General features: G+C 34.1%; 1 protein-coding gene and 1 long non-coding RNA gene across 2 annotated transcripts in view; both read left to right on the top strand.

Moving 5' to 3' along the window:
- Window positions 1-21,452, top strand: part of LOC106666648 (trichohyalin) — a 158,903-nt gene that overhangs the window by 110,357 nt on the left and 27,094 nt on the right. The window contains exons 2-4 of the mRNA XM_024226269.1: window positions 18,644-18,793; window positions 18,873-18,969; window positions 19,593-19,648. Of these exons, the coding sequence (XP_024082037.1) occupies window positions 18,644-18,793; window positions 18,873-18,969; window positions 19,593-19,648 (303 nt within the window). The remainder of the gene's footprint in view (window positions 1-18,643; window positions 18,794-18,872; window positions 18,970-19,592; window positions 19,649-21,452) is intronic.
- On the top strand, window positions 16,899-17,890 carry LOC112126696. Its single transcript, XR_002910149.1, has 3 exons — window positions 16,899-17,064; window positions 17,138-17,232; window positions 17,794-17,890. It is a non-coding gene; the product is annotated as an uncharacterized LOC112126696 (long non-coding RNA).

Genomic DNA, 21,452 nt, shown 5'->3' with positions numbered 1-21,452 from the left:
GTGACATGTATCCTACCAAACCATACATTGCGCACCCCACCTTTAATCCTATTACTCTCCTAATCCTACTCCTACAATCGAAGGTGTAATGTGATGTTGAAGGAATGGTGAAGGAGTTACTGGACCGAAAGCGTAACACCGAGTGTATAAGGTGCGTAATCCGGTTCGAACGTTTATGTCCCATTTACTCGTGGACGATCAATAGTTAACAATAAAGAAACATCTAATAAATACACTTTAAACTTAACAAGAAAGCCTCTATCTAGCTCATAGAGGAAGGTACCCAAAATCTTCCCTTTTTTTACAAATCTTCCCAAAGACAATCTTCTCGCGTCGCTGCGTTAAGAAGTGGTAGTCTACAAAAAGGTAAAAACAACTACCTTGAAAACTAAACCACTCAAATAGAGGTGAAGGAGAAGATTGGTAAGCTACACCTTAAACTAGCGATAAAACGTTCGAAATAAAATGGAGAAGCGACACTGAAAAAGATCACGAAAAGGAAAACTTTTCTAAATTACCTTAACACCAAAACCAAGGGTCAACGGAAACCAAAAGTGGAAATAACGTCATTGGGCAACAGTGGCGAGACGTAAGAGCAAGCTTTACAATAAATGGCTGTAGTGTTGGATGATAATCAGACCAAGAAATGACACCAGAATATAGCGTTTCATTATTTTCGAATGGTAAGATGTCGTTCATCTTAGATATAACATAGGGTACCAAGTAGATCTTGGAAAAACTTTTGCAACAATGACGACAGCCAATGACCTACTACAAGAAGGATGGGTCGGTTGACCTGAATTAAGAAACTACAAAAATTACACAAGTGCTGTGGCAATACCAAACCGCCGAGACTTCTCTTCATAAACAGCTAAGTCGATTTCATTAGAAATATTTAACACATAAACTCTAACAAGACGATCCTCTAAAATGAAAACAACAAACCATAACATGTGATCGCTCCATGAATTATTTTAAACTTGATCATTAATCGTTATTGTTTTGCTTCTTTCTCAGCTATTAAAAACGCCGATGATGACCAACGTGATAATCTTGGTTTTATTTACATTTTCTAGAAGTAGTTTAGTCCTGATTAATAAAACTCAATAGGAATTAATGAATTTGCTTGATTATGTGGAAGTGTATCATTTACATAGATTTTCAATTTATAGATTATTTCTTGACAAAAATGTTCTGTAGGTACGTCTGATAAATCTAATAATAAATATATTGTTTCAGGTGATAATTATGGAGAAACCGTCGGAGAGAGTCTTCATCGTGACATTCACCATCCAGGACTGCACAACCTGCAGCAGAAAGGTGCCGATGTTCAACAATCGTATGTTTGCAGTAACAATTTATCGTCAGGAGTGTTGTATAATTTAAGAAAAGTTAATAGTGAAATACTGAACGGAAATTATTTTGTGCCGTATTTGGAAAATACAAACCTTCAATCAACAATTTGTAAGTTTTCATTGGTATNTATATATAAATGAAAATTGTTTTTCCTTGCCAAATAAGATCGGCAATGGTCGCCAATTAAAATTTAATCCTAATATCGAGGATACAGGTACAGATTATATAATGGAATTATATATCGAGTGATTATGAAGACAATACAAGGTTTAAACATGATTAGTCTATTCTAATACGTTGCACGAAAAACTAAAGTTGTTGAAAAATGAATCTTCATCAATTTTTTCATTTTATGTATGTAGTCGGTATGCACAAAAAGGAAATATAGACAAAAATGCAGACGCAATTAAGCCATTTTATTTTTTTATATTTTATATATTCACTTACAGTCGTCTGCAGAAAAATTAAAAGAAATCGAACAATACGCACACCATTAAATTAGTAAATTTTTTAAAATTTATTTTAAGTATGCACTTACAGTCGGTTTCCCCAACAAGCAATGTCAGGAATTAGTTCGTTTTTTTCATTCGGAATACACAATGTATTCACGATCGGTTTGTGCAACATGGAAAAGTAGGCGATCAAGACACTCGCCATTAAACCAGTTTTTTTTCTAATATATGTGTTCGGGTTTGAATAAGTTCATTCGTTTTATTATTATTATTATTCTTTTTTTTCTCGAAGTAATTTTTAATTATTTAATAAATCATTGCAGTTCGTTTTAGTTTAAAAACGTTAAAAGATGGAAAAGCGGCCAGAACGCGATAAGAACTCTGTGTTTATGAACTGTTAATGCTCGGGCTGTAAACACAGGTCCGAACTGTGAACGCGCAAGCGATTGGGAACGGGAGGAAGTTAGTTGTGATCCAGCGTTACTGCCTGCCGATCCAGCGTCCTTTTGAGATTTACGCACGCCCGCTCGCACGCAAGCGCGCACGCATCTTCTTGATTAACCAGGAAAGACTTTACAGTTTATTTTGCCTTGCTTTATTTTAATTTTTTTTTATCAGAAAGTAACTGAAAAGAGTTTTTTTTTGTTTTATTATAATTTTAACTGAGAAGTAATATTGTTTATTAATTATTTTGTATAAAATCTTTTTTTTTCTTAATACACACTTTATTTGTGAACCAACGCAAACAATTTTTTTTTGTTTTTTTTTTGTAATTCATTAACAAAGGACATTCTGAATCTACAGTTCCGGCAACCGCCGGGGAAAGGTTTACCGCCCAAATTTCTTACAAAAAATTGGAACCGGTCACCCAAACCCCAACAATATGCATCCACACTCGGTTTGCAGGAAAATTGAAAAGTAGACAACACACTGGCAACTAAATCAGTTTATTTAATTTCTTTATCGTTTTATATACGCACTCACTATCGGTTTACACAAAAATAAAAAATAATCTGCAGAAAAAGTAAAAGTACCAATCTACCAATGCAAACGCTAATGAATTAGATTTTTTTAAATTGTATACATGCATTTAGCTTAGAAATTTGCACAAAAATAAAACATAGTCTGCAGGAAAAGTAAAATTTACTCTAGCAACGCATACGCAATTAAATCAATTGATTTAATTTTATTTTAAATATGTACTCACAAAAAGCAACGCTACTCGAACAATGCACACGCGATTAACTCAGTTTATTTTTTATTTCGAATTACGTGCAAGCACCATCGGTTTATACAAAAAGTAAAACTAGTCAAACAACGTAAACGATATATCAGTTTTTTTAAAATATTTTTTTATTCTATTTATTTATAAACTCACAATCAGTTTGCACAAAAGAAAAATTTGTTCTACAATTCACACCCGACTAATTTGATTTCTTTATTATTTTACATATGCACTTCCCCTCAGATTTACCAAAAAATAAAAAACGAACATTGAAATAAACTGCGAATAAATTAGACTTTTTGTCCATTTTATATATTCAATTAATATCAGTTTGCAAATATATTATATTTTTCATTTTATTTATACACTCACGATTGACATGCAAAAAAATGACACGTATTCTATCAATGCATACGCGATAAAAAAAGTTAATTTAATTTAATTTAATATATGCACTCACGATGAGTTTGCTCAAAAATTAAAAATCTTCCAACATTGTAAACGCGAATAAATCAATTTTCTTTTCGTTTCAAATATGCAGTTAACATCTTTGCACAAAAATTAAAAATTGCCTGCAGAAAAAGTAAAATTACCCTACCGTTGCATAATCAGTAACCGTTAATTAATGATTATTGGGAGATGGTGAGATGCGGTCTGGTGTGACGTAATATTTCGCTGGCAATTTCAACACGATACACAGTAATGACACATCTACACAGAAAACAAACAATAGGAGGGAGCACAATTAATACTAAAAGTTTCTAGTTGAAATTCTATCATTGTAGGAACGCATATTTTCACATCTGACATGTAGTTGTATAATTTAAAAATGTTTATAAATCCCAGACATTGAAGATAATATCAATAAAGATCAAAACGTTGGCACGATAAAGAAAAAGTTTTTCTAAACAAACATCACACCGGAATGCATCTCACGATTAATTATGCATTCACAATCTGTTTCAAAAAAAGCAATGGCAGTCGAAAAATGCACACCCCATTATATGATTTTTTTTTTCATTTTATACATGCCATCATAATACGTTTGTACAAAAGTAAAAGTACCGGTGGGCACATATCGAAAACTTCGCCGAACGATACACAACCGGTTACATAAATTTTAATATTTTTTACTTTATGTATGTCCATTTAATGGCATTGCAAAAAAAGTAAACGTAGTCTAACAATGCAAGAGTGATTAAATCAGTATATTAGTTGGTTGTATATGTATGCACTCATCACCTGTTTGCACGAAAATTAAACGTAGTAGAACAAGCACACGCGTTTAAATCATTATAATTTTTGGCACTTTCTCTAGGCACTCATTACCGATTTGCACAAAAATAAACGTAGTCAAACAGAGCACAGGCTCTTACTACAATTTATATATTTTTTTTTTCAATTTATGTATGAACATTTAATTGATTCGCACAAACAGTAAACCTAGTCGTACAAAGCACACGACATTAATTTAGTTTATTATTTTAATATATGTATGCACGCATGACCGATTTGCACAAAAAATGAACATAGTCAAACAATGCACACGGGATTAGTTCAGTTTCTTATTCTATTATATATATGCACTAATCATCGGTTTGCACATATATTAAATGTAGTAGAACAAGCACACGCGATAAGTTCAGTTACTTATTTTCATTTTATGTATGCACTCTTCACAGGTTTGAACAAAAATTAAACGTACTAGAACAACCGCACGCGATAAGTTCAGTTTATTATTTTAATTTTATGTATGCACTCATCACAGGTTTGAACAAAAATTAAACGTAGTACAACAATACACACGGGACTGGTTCAGTTTATTATTTTCATTTTATCTATGGACTCATCAAAGATTTCCACCAAAAGCAAACGTAGTTGAACAAAGCACACGCGATTACTTCAGTTTTCTATGCTATTATATGTATTCACTCATCGCCGGTTTGCACAAAAAGGCAACGTAGTGAAAAAATGCACACGCCATTATTTCAGTTCCTTATTTTATTTTATGTATGCACTCATCACCGGTTTACACAAAATGTAAACGTAGTCCCACAAAGCACACGGGATAAATTCAGTTTATTATTTTGTTTTATGGATGCACTCATTACCGGTTTGCACAAAATATAAACGTAGTCGTATAAAGCACACGCGATTTTTTCAGTTTATTGTTTTGTTTTATGTATGCACTCATCACCGGTTTGCACAAAAAGCCAACGTAATTAAATAATGCACAAGACATTATATCAGTTTATTATTTTCATTTTATGTTTTAGTCATCACCGGTTTGCCCAAAAGTAAACGTATTCGAACAAAGCACATGCTATTAATTCAGTTTCCTCCCGGGCAAGAGGATAAACTGCGTCCAATACCCCTCCTGTACATGGTGGCCTTCCGTAACACTTTACCCCCTTACTAACCTCCTCAAAGTTCCTTCTCACGGCGTCCCAGGCTTTAAGGAGGGGCAGGTGTGCCGGTTCACCTTAAGTGGCAGCCCCACCAATCGGCTATGGCCAGGGTGGGTAGCTTCCCCCTGGCCTAAAAACAACAAGCTCCAAAAACTACTAAAAAAACGCCGTATATCCGGAAGGCGAAATGCCGGTGACGTCAGGCGCACAGGCCCCCCCTCGGCATTATCCCTTCGGGCCACGTTGGAGTTGGTGTAGAGAGCAGCGCTACCCAACGTATGGATACTGCTAGGAACGGAAAAGGTGACACGGAATTAGTCAGGCCACTGCAGCCATTTGAGCCGGAGTCTAAAAAAGGAAAAGAATGAGAATAGAAAAGAGCATATGAGAAAAGTGATAATGAAGGTCAGATGCCAAAGAATTCCACAAGATACTGGATCATGGAAAAAAAGAGGGGGATTTTAAAGATGACTCAGCACCGGTTTGAACAAAAATAAACGTAGGAAAACAATGCACAAGACATTAATTCAGTTTATTATTTTGTGTTATGTATGCACTTTTCACCGGTTTGCAAAAAAGGGCAACGTAGTAAAATAATGCACACGACATTATTTCAGGTTATTTTTTTCACTTTATGTTTTCACTTATGCACTCCTCTCCGGTTAGCACCAAAAGTAAAGGTACTCGAACAAAGCACACGCCATTAATTCAGTTTATTATTTTGTTTTATGTATGCACTCANAAATAATGCACACGACATTATTTCAGTTTATTTTTTTCATGTTATGTATGCACTCATCTCCGGTTTGCACAAAAAGTAAACGTAGTAAAATAATGCACACGACAATATTTCAGTGTATTTTTTTCATTTTACGTATGCACTCATCTCCGGTTTGCACAAAAATAAACGTAGTAATATAATGCACACGCGATTAATTCAGTTTATTATTTTGTGTTATGTATGAACTCTTCACCTCATTCCACCATGTGTTGACGTGCAATTTTTTCTTTTGCCGGTTATGTTTTGGGGACGGTATACTAACTTTATACACTTCTGTCATTAAACTTATGAACTGATCGTAACTCTTGAAATCCTGCATGTTGGGTGACATGTTTTGGGCCCAGGCAGTCTTGAAAGCTTCCCAGTTTGCCTTTTTAGGGTTCCATTTTTTCCCCCGGGTTTGTAATAACTTAACGTCTACATTATTTAGAATGCATTTTATAGGGAGATGATCTGAACCCATAGGATCATCTAACACTCTCCAGGACAAAAACAAGGATATGTCTGAGGGTACCAGTGTGATATCGACTGCTGAAAATTTTTTTTGCGTAGGGGTTTTTACTTTAGTTAGTGAACCATCATTTAACCACACGATGTTGTTTAGATCAAGAGCGTTTAGTAAGTCAGTTCCTTTTTTGTCTGTCCATTCCGAACCAAATACTGAATTATGCACATTAAAATCTCCTGCCACTATGAACGGCCTTGGTAGAGCTTTAAAGAATCTATCCCATTCATCTTTTGTGATGTTATTGTTACAATCATTGTAGATTGAGAGAATAGTTAATGAAGAGAAGTCGTTGAGAATAACTTGGATAGCTACAGCCATAAAGTTATTGAGGTTGTGGGAAACTATGACATTTTTGAACTGGAAGCTATTTTTTATAAGAATGCCGACTCCTGCGTATGAATCATATCTGTAATGTCTAATAAACCTATACCCTGTAAATTTGTATATAAAGTTTGTGCTTAACCGAATACCTTAATATGCGTGTTCTTTCGGGGGCACCCTTTTTAGAGGGGGAATTGTACTCTCTGCTTGCTCGGAGTTAGGCTTTTTTGTCGAATAGTTACTGTTTTTTCTAGTAAAAAGTTTTTTAAATATTCGGCGGCCACTTTTTTCTACGTTTTGTTCCTGGGGAAGTTGAGGAAATTCCTCTTCTTTTTCCCGCATTAATTCTAATAGGCTAAACTTGTTTCTAGACAGGATCGATGCATATGAAGATTCCGTGAATTTTTTTCTATTTTCCTCCTGAACTTTTTGAAAAACTTCAAATTTTTTATCATTTGCGAGTTGATTTTTTGAGCAGTGGACACAGATTGTGTTCTCTGACGTACACTCCTTTAATACATGGTCTTCCCCGCATTTTAAACACCTTTGTTTACCACGGCATTGGGCTGAGGAATGCGAAAACCTGAGGCAGTTTCCACACTGCCTTACTCGAGGCACATAAGGATGGACTGGGGAAACTCCACCATATATAGTGACGACCTCGGGAATTATTTGCCCCGTGAAGGTCACTACACAAGTCTGTAGTGGCATAACTAAACTGGTCACCATTTTTGACATATTTTTTCATGCGTTCCACTGAAAGGACTGGGATTGGTGTGTTCAAATTATTAAGGATTTCATCCTCTGTTAGGTCCAAATCAATATTTCTTATTACTCCAGTCTTTTTAATAAGAAAATCCGGAATGTAAACTCGTAACTTTTCCCACTTTAGATTCTCACTTTCAACGAGATAATTCGCCGTCTCATAGTCTGATGTCATGATCTTTATTCTGTTTTTCCCTGTAACCATGATCTGCGATATTTTATTATTTTTAAGGTTTTTATCCCTAAACAGCCATTTGCCAAAAAGCATGGCATGAGCATTACCGAGGTTTTTAATTTCGCTTTCTACAAACACGTAATAAGGACCTTTGTCATTTTCTTGGAATCAGTTGTTCATTAATCCCGAAATAAATTTTTCTTTTGCCCAAGTTTTTTCGGCTATGATTTCTTCTTGAGTACGTATAGTCGATTTCGAATACGACTGATTCATGACAGATTCATTTGGGTTCTTTGTTGAATCTACTTTTTTACAAATGTATTCATAGAAGTTAGTTGTATCCTTCATTTGTAGATCATTTGTTTTGAATCGATTTATGCTAGTCATGTTGTTGTCAGGTTGCGTTATTTTTTGCTTTTTGTTGGGCAACTGCTCTTATCCCCACTTTGTGCTGACATGTTGTGTTTCTAAAATCTACACCCAGAGGTAAAAAAAAACGAAATATCTTTCTCCCGTATTGAATAATAATGTACACTTAGGAGAATGAAACTAATACCGAATAAAAGAAATATCCAACAAATAGCTTTAAAAGATTCCTACTTATCACTACACGGTAAACAATCTCTAATCCGAAGGGGGCTGATAAATACGTCTTCTCTGGTCAAAAACTGGATAACGACTGTCATGTCCGGTTTGCACGAAAACTAAACGTAGTAGAACAATGCACTCGGGTTAATTCAGTTTATTGTTTTATTTATGTACCCACCCATCATCGGTTTGCACAAAATTTAATCGAAGTCGAACAATGCAAAAGCAATTAATTCAGTATATTTTTTTCTTTTTATGAATGCACTTTTAGTCGGTTTTTTACACAGAAAGTAAACGTAGTCGAGCAATGCACACGCGATTAATTCAGTTTATTATTTTATTTTATGCATGCACTTTTAGTCGCTTTGCACAAAAATTAATCGAAGTCGAACNAATTCAGTATATTTTTTTCGCTTAATGAATGCACTCATCACCGGATTCCACAAAAATTAAGCGTAATCGAACAATGCACACGCGATTAATTCAGTTTATTATTTTATTTTATGCATGCACGTTTAGTCGATTGGCACTGAAAGAAAACGTAATCGAACAATGCACACGCGATTAATTCAGTTTATTATTTGATTTTATGCATGCACTTTTAGTCGGTTTGCACAAAAATTAACCTAAGTCGAACAATGCACATTCGATTAATGCAATTAATTATTTGATTTTATGTACCCACTCATCACCGGTTTGCACAACAATCAAATGCAGTCGAAGAACGCACACGCGATTGATTCAGTTTATTATTTTATTTTATGCATGCACGTTTAGTCGATTGGCACTGAAAGAAAACGTAATCGAACAATGCACACGCGATTAATTCAGTTTATTATTTGATTTTATGCATGCACTTTTAGTCGGTTTGCACAAAAATTAACCTAAGTCGAACAATGCACGCGATTAATGCAGTTTATTATTTAATTTTATGTATGCACCTTTAGTCGGTTTGCCCAAAAATTGAACGTGTCGAACCATGCAAACGCGAATAATTCAGTTTATTTTTTTGTTTTATATATGCCCTTGTCGCCGGTTTGCACAAAAAGTAAACGTAGTCAAACAAAACACACGCGATTAATGCAGTTTATTATTTGATTTTATGTATGAACTTTTTTCACCTCCCTAATAGATAGAAAATGCGGGTTCTGGAACATTGGTTGTGGTGGTGAGGTGAAGAGGGGTCTAGGCTCTGTATTCGTCGGACCCGATGGCCTATCTCTGGAGGTGAAAAAGGGTGATGTGGGGAGAGGTGTCGTCTTTGCATTCGTGGGTACCGGCGGGTGCAAGATTCACCTCTTGTGACGTCACGATAGCTTGTAGATGCATGTTTCTTTGACATATGCTCGTTCGAATTATAATTTTTTTCAACATGTGTATGATCTTTTTTTATTTTATGTTGATACGATATGGACATTTTAGTTTCCTTATCGTTATATGTATATAGTAATTTGCAATAAGTAGAACTAATTTAAATTAAAGAATAACTGATTATTCGGAAATTCGTGTGATGCGGTCTGGTGTGATGTAGGTTTTAGAAAAACATTTTCTTTATCGGGACGTTTCTATCTTAATTGAGATCATCTTCAGGGCCTGCGATTTACAAACGTTGTTTGAATTTAACAAATACATGTAGGATATGGAAAAAAAATGAATTTATACAATGCAAAAAAATATTGTTTTATATTCAATCAAAGTATTTCTACTCACTTAAAGTGTTTGTTGTTCACCCACGCCTACATTTGACACATGAAATCGAAAACAACAAAACAATACCATTTTTAGATACACTCGTAATAAAACAACCAGATGGCACATTAATCACAGATTGGTATCAAAAACCAAGAAACACAGATCGCTACCTCAACTTTACATCTCACCATCCTCATTATACAATAATAAACACGGCCAAAGGTTTACTTCACAGAATTATTACCCTAAGCCATGAATCATTTCACCACAAGAACATAAAGATATACAAACAGCTCCTCCATAACAATCACTACCCTAAACCACTTTGATTTTGAACACAAACACAATTTCGACTTCAACCATTCAAAAATATTACATAGAACAAAACAAACATTAACGTAACTTTTTAGAAATGATTTACAAAGATAAACACAGCATCAACAGAACAGACACATGTAAACTCAGTTGCAGCTACGCCAATATCATTAATCAAATTCAATATAGATAACATACATGCATCACATCACACAAAACACATATTATAACATATAAAACATTCATCACATTCCACACATCAAACATTTTTACATAATCTAAATTTTCAACAATTGAGCTTTCGTTTCCTATTTATCCACGTCTATATAATCCTGAAAGGATAATCTGGACGAACCATTACCAACGTTTTTTCCCTTTGTCGGCTCTTTACACCTCAAAGAAGCCGACTCCTGATACAAAAAAATTAAAAGTAACAAAAGAATCAATCTTATTTTCTAAAAAAAAAAAAAAACTATAAATAAATTAGTTAAATAATTTGTTCACTACATGCAATGTCTGTCATCGAAAACTTACAATCCAACAAAACCACGGAAAAATAAAACGATAAGAAAAGAAATTGATATTTCCTGAAATAAAAAGTATTATTTAACGTTGTGAACAATCATACATTTTAAATACATAAAATATTATATACTTACACAACTGGAATATCAGACGGGGTGACGTCACAGAAGGTGAATCTTGCACCCGCCGGCACCCGCACCGCATAGCACACACCTCTCCCCACATCACCCTTTTTCACCTCCAGAGATAGGCCATCGGGTCCGTCGAATACATAGCCTAGACCTCTCTTCACCTCACCACCACCTCAAAAAAGTAAACGTAGTCGAACAATGCACACGCGATTAAATCAGTTTATTTTTTCCCCTTTATGTACACATTTACGAGTTGTTTTCATAAAAAGTAATAGTAGTCGAACCATGAACACCCGATTGATTTTTTTTTCTTATTTGATGTATACACTCACGATCGGTTTGGAAAAAGAGTAAATACAGTCGACCAATGCACCCACGATGATAACAGTTTATTAGTTTTTCTTTCTGTTTTTTTTCCTTTTATGTGTGCATGTGTGTATTTATGATGAAGTCCTATGTTCTGTTTAACATAGTCTTAAATTGTTTCGAAATGATAGTGGTAGGGAATTCGGGTTGTTTTCCCCTATTAGTTTATTGAAGTTAAATATCTGGTAGATGTATGATCTATTTATTTATCGGTATATTTAGTAAAATATGTACAATTAAAGGAGAAAACAACAACAAAGGAGGGGAGTACCCAATTGGCTTTCAATTAAAACATTTCATTTTTTAATGTCCCTTCTCCCTCCTAATTCCTCAGTAATAAGGAGATAGGAAGGATTTAGTCATCCCCCAAATGTGCCCCTTGCAATAAACTTATGGAATGGCGGGTCTGCCGTATAGTCTCCCTCGGAAACGGCGGGGAAGGAGGAGGGTTAACAAAAATTTGTCCTGAATGAAATTTTGATACCTAATTTTCTGCAGTGTTCTCTACTGTTTACATAAACGATTGCCTTTAAAATATCCCCTCGTTGAACTTTACGCAAGGTATATATTTAGAAATGCGACGAAAGTATGAAAATTAATAATCTAAAAATTTTTGCACTTAATTTTCAGGTAAAAAATTAAATAATCTAAAGTTTTTGCCACTGAATTTGCAGACAAGAAGAAGACGAAGGTGTAATACGAACAGATGACTCGATTGAAAGTGGAAAATTCCTATTTAAACGTGTGTTTCTGCTACACATTAACGACATGCCCATTTTTCGGTATATAAATTAGTAACGTAACAATTTTTGCATTTAATTTTCAGACAAGAAAAAGACGATACCAAGACATGCCTGACTGACAATGAAAAGTTCCTGTTTAAACAAGCTTTTCTGTGAATGTATCTCGCTACACTTGGGAAACATGCTCATTTTTCTGAACATAATTAGTAAACTATATTTTTTACCACTTAATTTTCAGCCAAGAAGAATACGAAGTAATACCAAGGGATGCCTTGACTGACACTGAAAAGTCCTGTTTAAATAAGTGTTTTTTGAATGTATCTCGCTACACAGGAAGGACATGCTTTTTTTCTGTAAAAAAAAAAATAAATAACGTAAACTTTTTACCACCGAATTTTCAGGCAAGAAGAAAACGAAGAAGTGATAACACGAGATGCCTTGATTGACACTGAAAAGTTCCTATGTAAACGAATGTATTTGTGATTGTACTTTGCTACACTTGAACGACATAGTCATTTTACAGTTTAAAAAAAATAGATAACCTAAAATATATAGAACTTCGTTTTCAGACATGAACAAGACGAATATCTAATACCAAGAGATGCCTCGACTGAAAGTAAAAAGTTCTAATTTAAACGTGTGTTTATGTGAATGTATCTCGATACACTTGGACGACATGCCCATTTATCTTTATAAAAACTAATAATCTAAAATTTTATTACTTAATTTTAGCCAAAAAACATGAATAAGTGATACCAAGATACGCCTTGATTGACACTGAAAAGTTTCCGCGCATCGAAAACCTCGTTCCGATTTTTATGATTCGTTAGAGAAACATTCCAAATTATTGGTTCTGGTTCCTAAAGCTGGAGGAACTCCAAAACTGTTGCGTTGGGCCAATCCATTCCTAATCAAAAATCAATGCTATGTTGTTATTGTCTAAATTAATACATCTATACTAGTTAGGAATCGTTTATTAATGAAAAATAAATAGCATTAAATAGAAGTATACTCTTACTGTTGATTTTGTTAACACGGCGAGCACCAAATATTTTTGCTCCGCGAATAACTGCACGTCTACCTCGCACTGAGCTTGGTCAAGGTGGGGATGTTGTGATAGATTTAATCATAGATGTGATAGATTAAAAATCAAATATTTCAATGGGATCTCATTTGTATTTTGACAATTTATTTATGTCGTAAGGGCTCCTAAAACAGTTAAATAAAAAATGTCTGGGGGGACAGGGACTGTCAGAGAAAATAGGATAAAACCCAACTATTCCAAGAAAGGGCAAAGAGGAAAAGTGCAATACAGATCTGATGGGAATTTCATACTTGCAAGGTGGAATGACAATAATCTTGTGACTGTGATGGCACATACAACCGAAGCTGTAGGCCGAACTGCCACGTTTTACTCATACCCGAAGTTATTGCTAAGTGTAATTCTAATACCGGGGGGGGGGGTCTGTCGCATCAATTCCTATCATGCTACAGACCGACAATAAGGACAAAAAAGTGGTGGTGGCCATTTTTTCTTGGGCAGTGCAAGTGTCTGTTGTACATGGGTGGCTATTATTCACGAAACATAGGTTCACTATTCCATTCCTCTATTTGGAAAGAGTCTTGGTGACATACATACGCCATCTTAGCTCGCCTACTTCTTCTAAATCAGTGTCGTCAAGATCCGCATATGACCAAAAAGAAAAGATAACATTGACCACCTAATAAAAAAAAGGTGAATCCAAATACCAAGTATGCGACCAATGTAAAGAACAAACGCCCGATTTGTGCAAAAGTGAGAAGTTCCAGTTCACCCGGAATGTTTTAAGAATTACCATATTAAAGAAACTAAATTTGCTTGCTAATAATTATAGAAAAAAGCTAGGACTCCCCTAAAAAAGTTGACATTGTAGGGATATAAATACTCAGGTTACAGTTTTAATTTTTTTGTATTTTGTGCAGTTTGGCCCTGGGCCCCAGCTCTATAGCACCAACGTTTCCCACAGAGGCGATTGGTCAATTTTCGCTCTCTGTGTGAGCTTATTTATTTTTCGAGTCCACCAGTCTTTGATCAAAGATGACTCCCAGATATTTCACCTCTTTAGAGAAAGAAATTGCAACTCCGTTTAGCACAAGGGGCTTATGTCCTCCTAATGCCCTTTCTTGGTAAAGGGAACTACGATGGTTTTATTAAGGTTTATTGTTTAAGCACCCTCCGTTTTAAACTATTTATTTGTTATGTTGAGTGCGTATTGTGCCCTCTCTGTAATGACTTCCATTCACGACCACCGTCAGACCATCTTCACATCTCAGGCAGTTAAAGCCTTCGTCAGGTAGCATTTTCAGATCATCGACCAATACCTACCACAGTAAAGGTGAACTCCATCCTGAGGGCAGACTCTGGTTGTTCTCACCTTTACTGCCGTGTCGCCCAACGTGGATATAACTACTCTCTTCCTTAACATTTCTTCCGCCCATTGACATACGGATTGGCCCTCCGTTTTCTCTACCCATGCGCCCTTTTCCTTTAGTCGGAATTTATTTAATCCTTCCCACTCCAAAATAATAGGACAGCTTTTTCGGCTCCGTCTGGGACTCATCATCTATTGTGAAGGTCCATAAATCAGCTGCCTGTTTCTAATTCGTAAACGGTTTAGTATTTTCTCAGCCTGTAGCCTAGTATTCTTTCTTACGCACTGTAGACGGTACAAATTGTAGGCTTCGGGATACCATTCCTCACAGAGCTTGGTGGACAACACTTTCACTGCAGCAAAGCCTCGCTGAGTGGGTTGCTCCATCCTCATAGGTCTCGGCTTCTTTGAGAATTATTTTGCGGTAGTGCTTTCTTCAAACAAAAACCTTTTGGTAGGCAATGGTCGGGCAGCGGTGCTCACGAAGTTTTCCCTTGCGTTTCCAGACAGTCAGATGAAAAACGCCTCTTCTGACGAGAGATTAGCTATATACACAAGCCAGCCAAGTTAGCCTTCATAACTCAGTTAAAGGGGCACTCCTGCCTTGAGCAGCGCCTGGAGCACTACTACCCGCACTAGAGGTTAGTCCAATTTGAATCGCTTTTTCTGTTGGTTAACTCATCTAGCTTACACGAGAAACAATGGACTAAAGTTACGCAGCTCAGAGCCCCCCCATGTACGGGTAACGTGACTAGTATACAAGGAGGTAGTGCACGTTGCCTCGAGGGGTACGTTAAGGACAGCAGCTTACTCCCTCCAGCTATTTAGCGGAGAAGGAGGATGGTTAATAAAACACATTTATCCTGAGTGAAATTAATGATCTAAAATATTCACCATTTAATTTTCAGACAAGAAGAAGACAAAAATGTGATAGCAAGATGTTCGATGAATGTGTCTCGGTACACGTGAAACACATGTTCATTTTTCCAAACGAATAAACAATCATCTAATTTTTTATTACTTAATTTTCAGCCAAGAAGAAGATGAAAAACTGTTACTAAAAGATACCTCAACTGACTGTGAAAAGTTCCAGTTTAAACGTGTGTGTCTGTGATTGTGTCTCACAACACTTGAACCGAATGCGCATTTGTCATTTCTCATAAAAATTAACTATCTAAAATTTTTAAGACTTGGTTTTCAGGCAAGAAGAACAGGAAAAAGTGATATGACAAGCTATGTGAATGTCTTACTACATTTGAAACTCATGCTCATTTTTCTAAAAAATGTAATAATTTAAAATTTTCACCACTTCATTTTTAGACTAGAAGAATACGAAAAGCTGTTGGCAAAAGATACCTCGACTGACTGTAAAAAGTTCCAGTTTAAACGTGTGTCTGTGAATGTGTCTAGCAATTCTTGAACCGAATGCTCATTTGTCTTCTAAAAATTAATAACAGAAAAATTTTACGACTTATTTTTCAGACAAGAAGAAAAAAATGATATCAAGAGATGCTTGCTCAGGCTGTGAAAAGATCTTAAAAATGTATGTGAATGTATCTCGCAATACTGGAACCGAATGCTCATATTTCTTAGGAAAATTAATAATCTAAAATTTTCACGACTTAATTTTCGAACAAGAATAAGACGAAAAAGTGATATCAAAAGATTCCTCAACTTATTGTAAAAAGTTAATTTTTCAATGCAAATAATGTCTGGGTCTGTAAATATGTCTCGCTACTCGCGAACCACCACATGCTCATTTTTCAAAAATAAAAAATAATCTAAAATGTTCACCGCTTAATTTTCAGACAAGAAGAATACTTAAAACTGTCATCAAAAGATGCGTCAACTGACTGTGAAAAATTCATGTTTAATGTGTCTCGCTACACTTGGAATGCTCATTTTTCCAAAAAGAAATAATAATCTAATATTTTTATAACTTATTTTTCAGACGAGCAGAAGCCAAAAAAGTGATATCAAGAGATTCAAGAGATAAAAAGTTCCTAAACGTGTTGTCGCCTACTTTTTCATTCGTCATATTATTAGTTTTTAACTACACATAAAACACACAACAAAAATTCTCAATAATCAACATAATTTTTCTTTAAGTTAAAAAACACCAACACACAACACTAATCTTTTTTTTTTTTTTCAGAAACCAGTGATGCTTATTGGACAGCAAGAAGAGGAACTCAGGTTAAGGATGTTAAGGAGCTTAGAAATCCAACAACATATAGAACTTCTCTATACGGAGAACAAACATTTATCACGTTAAGTTGTCATTCTCAGGAAAACTATAAAGGTATTGAACACTTCAAACGTATATATTCATTTTTTTTTCTTCGGTCAAAACAATTCAATGACTTTGTTCGTAGGGTTTGGAACTTGGATAGATTCACAATAGTAACGCTTCAAACTCGTGATGAATGCATCAACAAACTTCTAGAGATAATTCAAAACAAAGGAGTTGGTAAGTTTTATGCAGATTCGTTTTGCGTATCTGAATAACCAAGTAACTACTGAACTGATTCGAAAATAACGGTTTTTAATTTTCAATTTAACCCTTTGAATATCAAATTAACCCTGTTTAATTTTTAAATAAAAAATTTCATTTCAAATTAACGCTTTTTAAAGCATGTAAAGTATGTATGTGGGTAAAGGTGTAAGTATGTATAAGGGGGGCGTCGGTGGCCGCAAGGTTTCCCTGAGGGTTTATATGGAAAAAACCTAGAACTCTTAGTCTTAGTAAGACAGTTGTTAGCCAGTTGAAACAGTAATTAGACTGAATGATATTGTAAATCAATTAAAATATTTAGTTTTACTAAGCCCCTTATCTTCCTAATTCCTTAGTAATAAGGGAATGGGAAAAAAGATGTCAAAAATCACAACTTTAGCCCCTCCAAATAAGCTTAATGAGGGTCCGCCTATATCACGTCTCCCTCAGTAACGATGGGGAAGGAAGAGGGTTAACAAAAAATCCTGAAAGAAGTTAATATACTAAAATCTACAATTTTTACCACTTATTTTTCAGAAAGAAGAAGTCGAAAACGTGATATCAAGAGTTGCTCGGTCTGACTGAGAAAAGTTCCTGTTTAAACGAATGTTTCTGTGAATGTGTCTTACTACAATTGAACCGTATGCTAATTTTTCTGTATAAAAATTAATAATCTAAAATTTTTACCACTTAATTTTCAGTCGAAAAGAAATGGAAAATTGATAACAAGTGATAATTGGTCAGATTAAAAAGATCCTAATCATGTCTGTGAATATGTCTCGCTACAGTCATGCTCAATATTCCTGAAAGTATAGTTAATATAAAAATGTTTACCACTTAAATTTCAGACGAGAAGAAGCCAGAAAGTGATATCAAGAGATGTCTGTGAAAGTTCGTGCTTAATCGTATGTGTCTGTGAATCTGTCCCGCTACCTTACCAACACATGCTCATTTTTCTTTATTAAAATTAATAATCTAACCTTTTTACCACTGAATTTTTAGATAAGAAGAAGACAAAAACGTGATATCAAAAGATACCCCGGCTAACTGTGAAAATTTCCTGTTATACAAGTGTTTGTGCAAATATGTCTACACCTGAAACACATGCGCATTTTTCCTTTTAAAAAGTAATAATCTAAAATTTTTACAACTTAATTTTCAGACAAGAAGAAGACAAAATAGTGATATCAAGAGATGCCTCAACTGACAGAAAATTTCTTATATTTTTCTGTGAATATCTCTTCGCCTTCATCAAATATAGTTTTTAAGTCCACACAACACCTATAAACACACTCAACATAAATTGTTAATTTTCAACATAATTTTTCTTTCAGTTGAATAACACCAATATATAACACTAATCTTTTTGTTTTTTTTTCTTTTTCAGAAACAAGCGATGCTTGTCCGACAACTGGAAGAGGAGCTCAGGTTAAGAATGAGGGGACCAAGTTTAGAAATGCAACAGCAGATGGAAGTTCTCTATACGGAGAACGAACATTTATCACGTGAAGTTGCTATTCTCAGGGAAACTATTAAGGTGTTGTATGCTTCAAAACGTATATATCCGAATTTTTTGTTTTCCTTTGGTCAAAACCACCCAATGACTTTGTTCATAGGATTTGGAACTTAGGATAGATTCACAAAAGCAAACACTGCAAGCTCGTGATGAAAGCATCAAGAAACTTCTCGAAATGCTTCAAAATAAAGGTGTTGGTAAGTTTTATGTAGATCCGTTTTACGCGTTCTGAATAACCAAGTAAACAATAACACTCTCAGTAAGACAGTGGTTAGGTTAACCAGTTGAAACTGTAATTAGATTAAATGAAATATTGTAAATCAATTGGGGGAAAATAGCAATCACAATTGTATATGAAATATGAAATTTAGAAGATTCATTAATACAAAAAGTTTGAGTAGTAAATTTAACTTACAAATATGATGGTAAGTTTATTTCTTGCAGTTTGGATTTTGTCATTCCGATGTTAATGGACTAGCTGCAATACCGTGTTTTTTTTTTATATTTGTTTTGCTGCTGTAAGTGGCCAGTGCACTTTTATCATTCCTACATTTAAATCAAGAATATGTGGTGAATTAGTAGATATTTATTGTAATATAATATTGAAGGGACAAATTCAGTTGTCTGTAATTAGATTATATTATAATCTAGATATTATGCATAATTATTATATGATAAATGTATAGCATCTGTCTCTTCCAAATACTGCTACTTTTTAATTGTTCATATGTTTCTATGCGCTCCTGTAAAATCACGTTTCATGAATCAATTAACTTTTAATGGAGTGCTATGTGTAAAAGTAAAGGCGATTCTGTTTTAGGGAAAGAGGAAGAGAGGCAAATGTTACATCAAATGCAGGCTATGGCCCAGAAACAGGTGGTTACCTAAGTAGCTTCTTTAAATATTTATTCCTAGATTTATCGTCTTGTCATGTACTATTTACTGATGTTAATGCACACATGTTCTCTATTACAATATTACTTAATAAACATCTAAATACACGACCTATATTCAATCAATAGTCAATATTGCAAAATGGTATGTGCATTCGTTTATGTTTCAATTGTTGACCTAAGAACAAAATTGTACCAGTATTACGGAAACTAATGATAAAAATGTTTTAAAAAAGCGTATTGCCTCTCAGCAAAAAATTANATATATTAAATAACAGGAAATCTAGTGATCATTATTATTCTAGGTCCATCCTAGCTTCCTGCACTCCTAGACACTTAGATTAGTCCTGGCCTTTTTGACGTGCTTTGGATGTTTTGTAGGTGGTCAAATGATAGAGGATGACCAATCAAAGATGGAGTTACAAGCCAAACTGATAGCGAGTGAAAATCTGAATCGCCATTATGAAACAGTTGTGCGAAGGCGAGACCAGGAACTCAATGTAACTAAGCGAGTGAGTAAAAAAAAAAAAAAAAAAAAAAAAAATACAGCTGATAACATCCTCACTCGTACAAGGAGCTTATTAATTGGGCTCCTGCTCTTGTCTTTACACACGACACTTCCATTTCGTAATAGTCAAACCAAATCATAAGGCTCATTTCTCCAGTCTCTGATCTAATCCCTGTCAAAGTGCTCATTACACAAAATTCACATACAATTGCAATTTTTTTCCAATTACAATTTTCCATATTTGAATAGCATTTCTTGTTTTTTAATAGGTTTATTTTGTCATCACTATTGAGATTATTCGTGTTTAAACACAGAAATTATTATTAAATGTAGTCATTAGTAATCATAAAATATATCATACAAACATTTTTCATTTGAACAGTTAATAGTTTATTAGACATCAAAGAAAAACAACTTATTCTTGTACCTTTTAAAAAGGAAAAATATTTTGTAAAACTTCACTATTTACATTATATTAACATATCACTCGCAGAGCATCAATTATCATAAATATGTCGTTAATCTATCATTATCAAAAGTAAAAAGCAAATAAAAAATTAAATTAATTATTTATTCTTTTTTTAACTTTACGTATTAATCTCATGTATCAATCCTTGTCATATGTACCTTTTTAAATTATTATTTGTGCAAGAGTGGTAAATTTAAAAACTCAAAAATGTACGAGGGAGGTGTGAGTAAATTTGCAAAGAAAACGAAAATTTTAATTTTAATTGTAAAATTCAGAAGCATTTATGTATTTAAATATGTTGTGTAGAGTATTTATTATTTGTTTAATTTCACTATAGTTAGATATTGAACTATATCTGGGCTATAATAAGTATTTTAAAAATATTGTTATTGCTTTATTACATTGTAACAAAATCTCAATAACCTCTGATGACAGAAAACACAAAAGAGAAAGAAATTAAATTTAAAAATGAGCCAATTACAACATTGCTTAACATTTTAACTTACTTGAGATAAATATTATATAAACAGTCTACAGCTGTCATTTAAAAAAAATTGTCCATGACCATAACATGAATGGTTGTTACAGCTGTTGTGTACAATTGTTAAATAATATATACTACCTATAATATAATCATTGTCAATTTGTATTCAAAACAATTTCGAGTAATTCAGTCTTTTTTTCAAATAGGCAAATAGTGACAGACAATTCCGTTAATTTTAGCTAATATGTTTTCCTATGCTTTATAAAATTACATAAATTAGTAACTATGAAGTTAAATAATGAAAACAATATGTAAGCTGTAAGCTA

Source organism: Cimex lectularius, unplaced genomic scaffold (assembly GCF_000648675.2).
Source record: "Cimex lectularius strain Harlan isolate CLEC.00 unplaced genomic scaffold, Clec_2.1 scaffold117, whole genome shotgun sequence".
In the NCBI taxonomy this organism is placed as follows: Eukaryota; Metazoa; Arthropoda; class Insecta; order Hemiptera; family Cimicidae; genus Cimex; species Cimex lectularius.
This window is presented reverse-complemented; position numbering and strand designations above follow the sequence as displayed.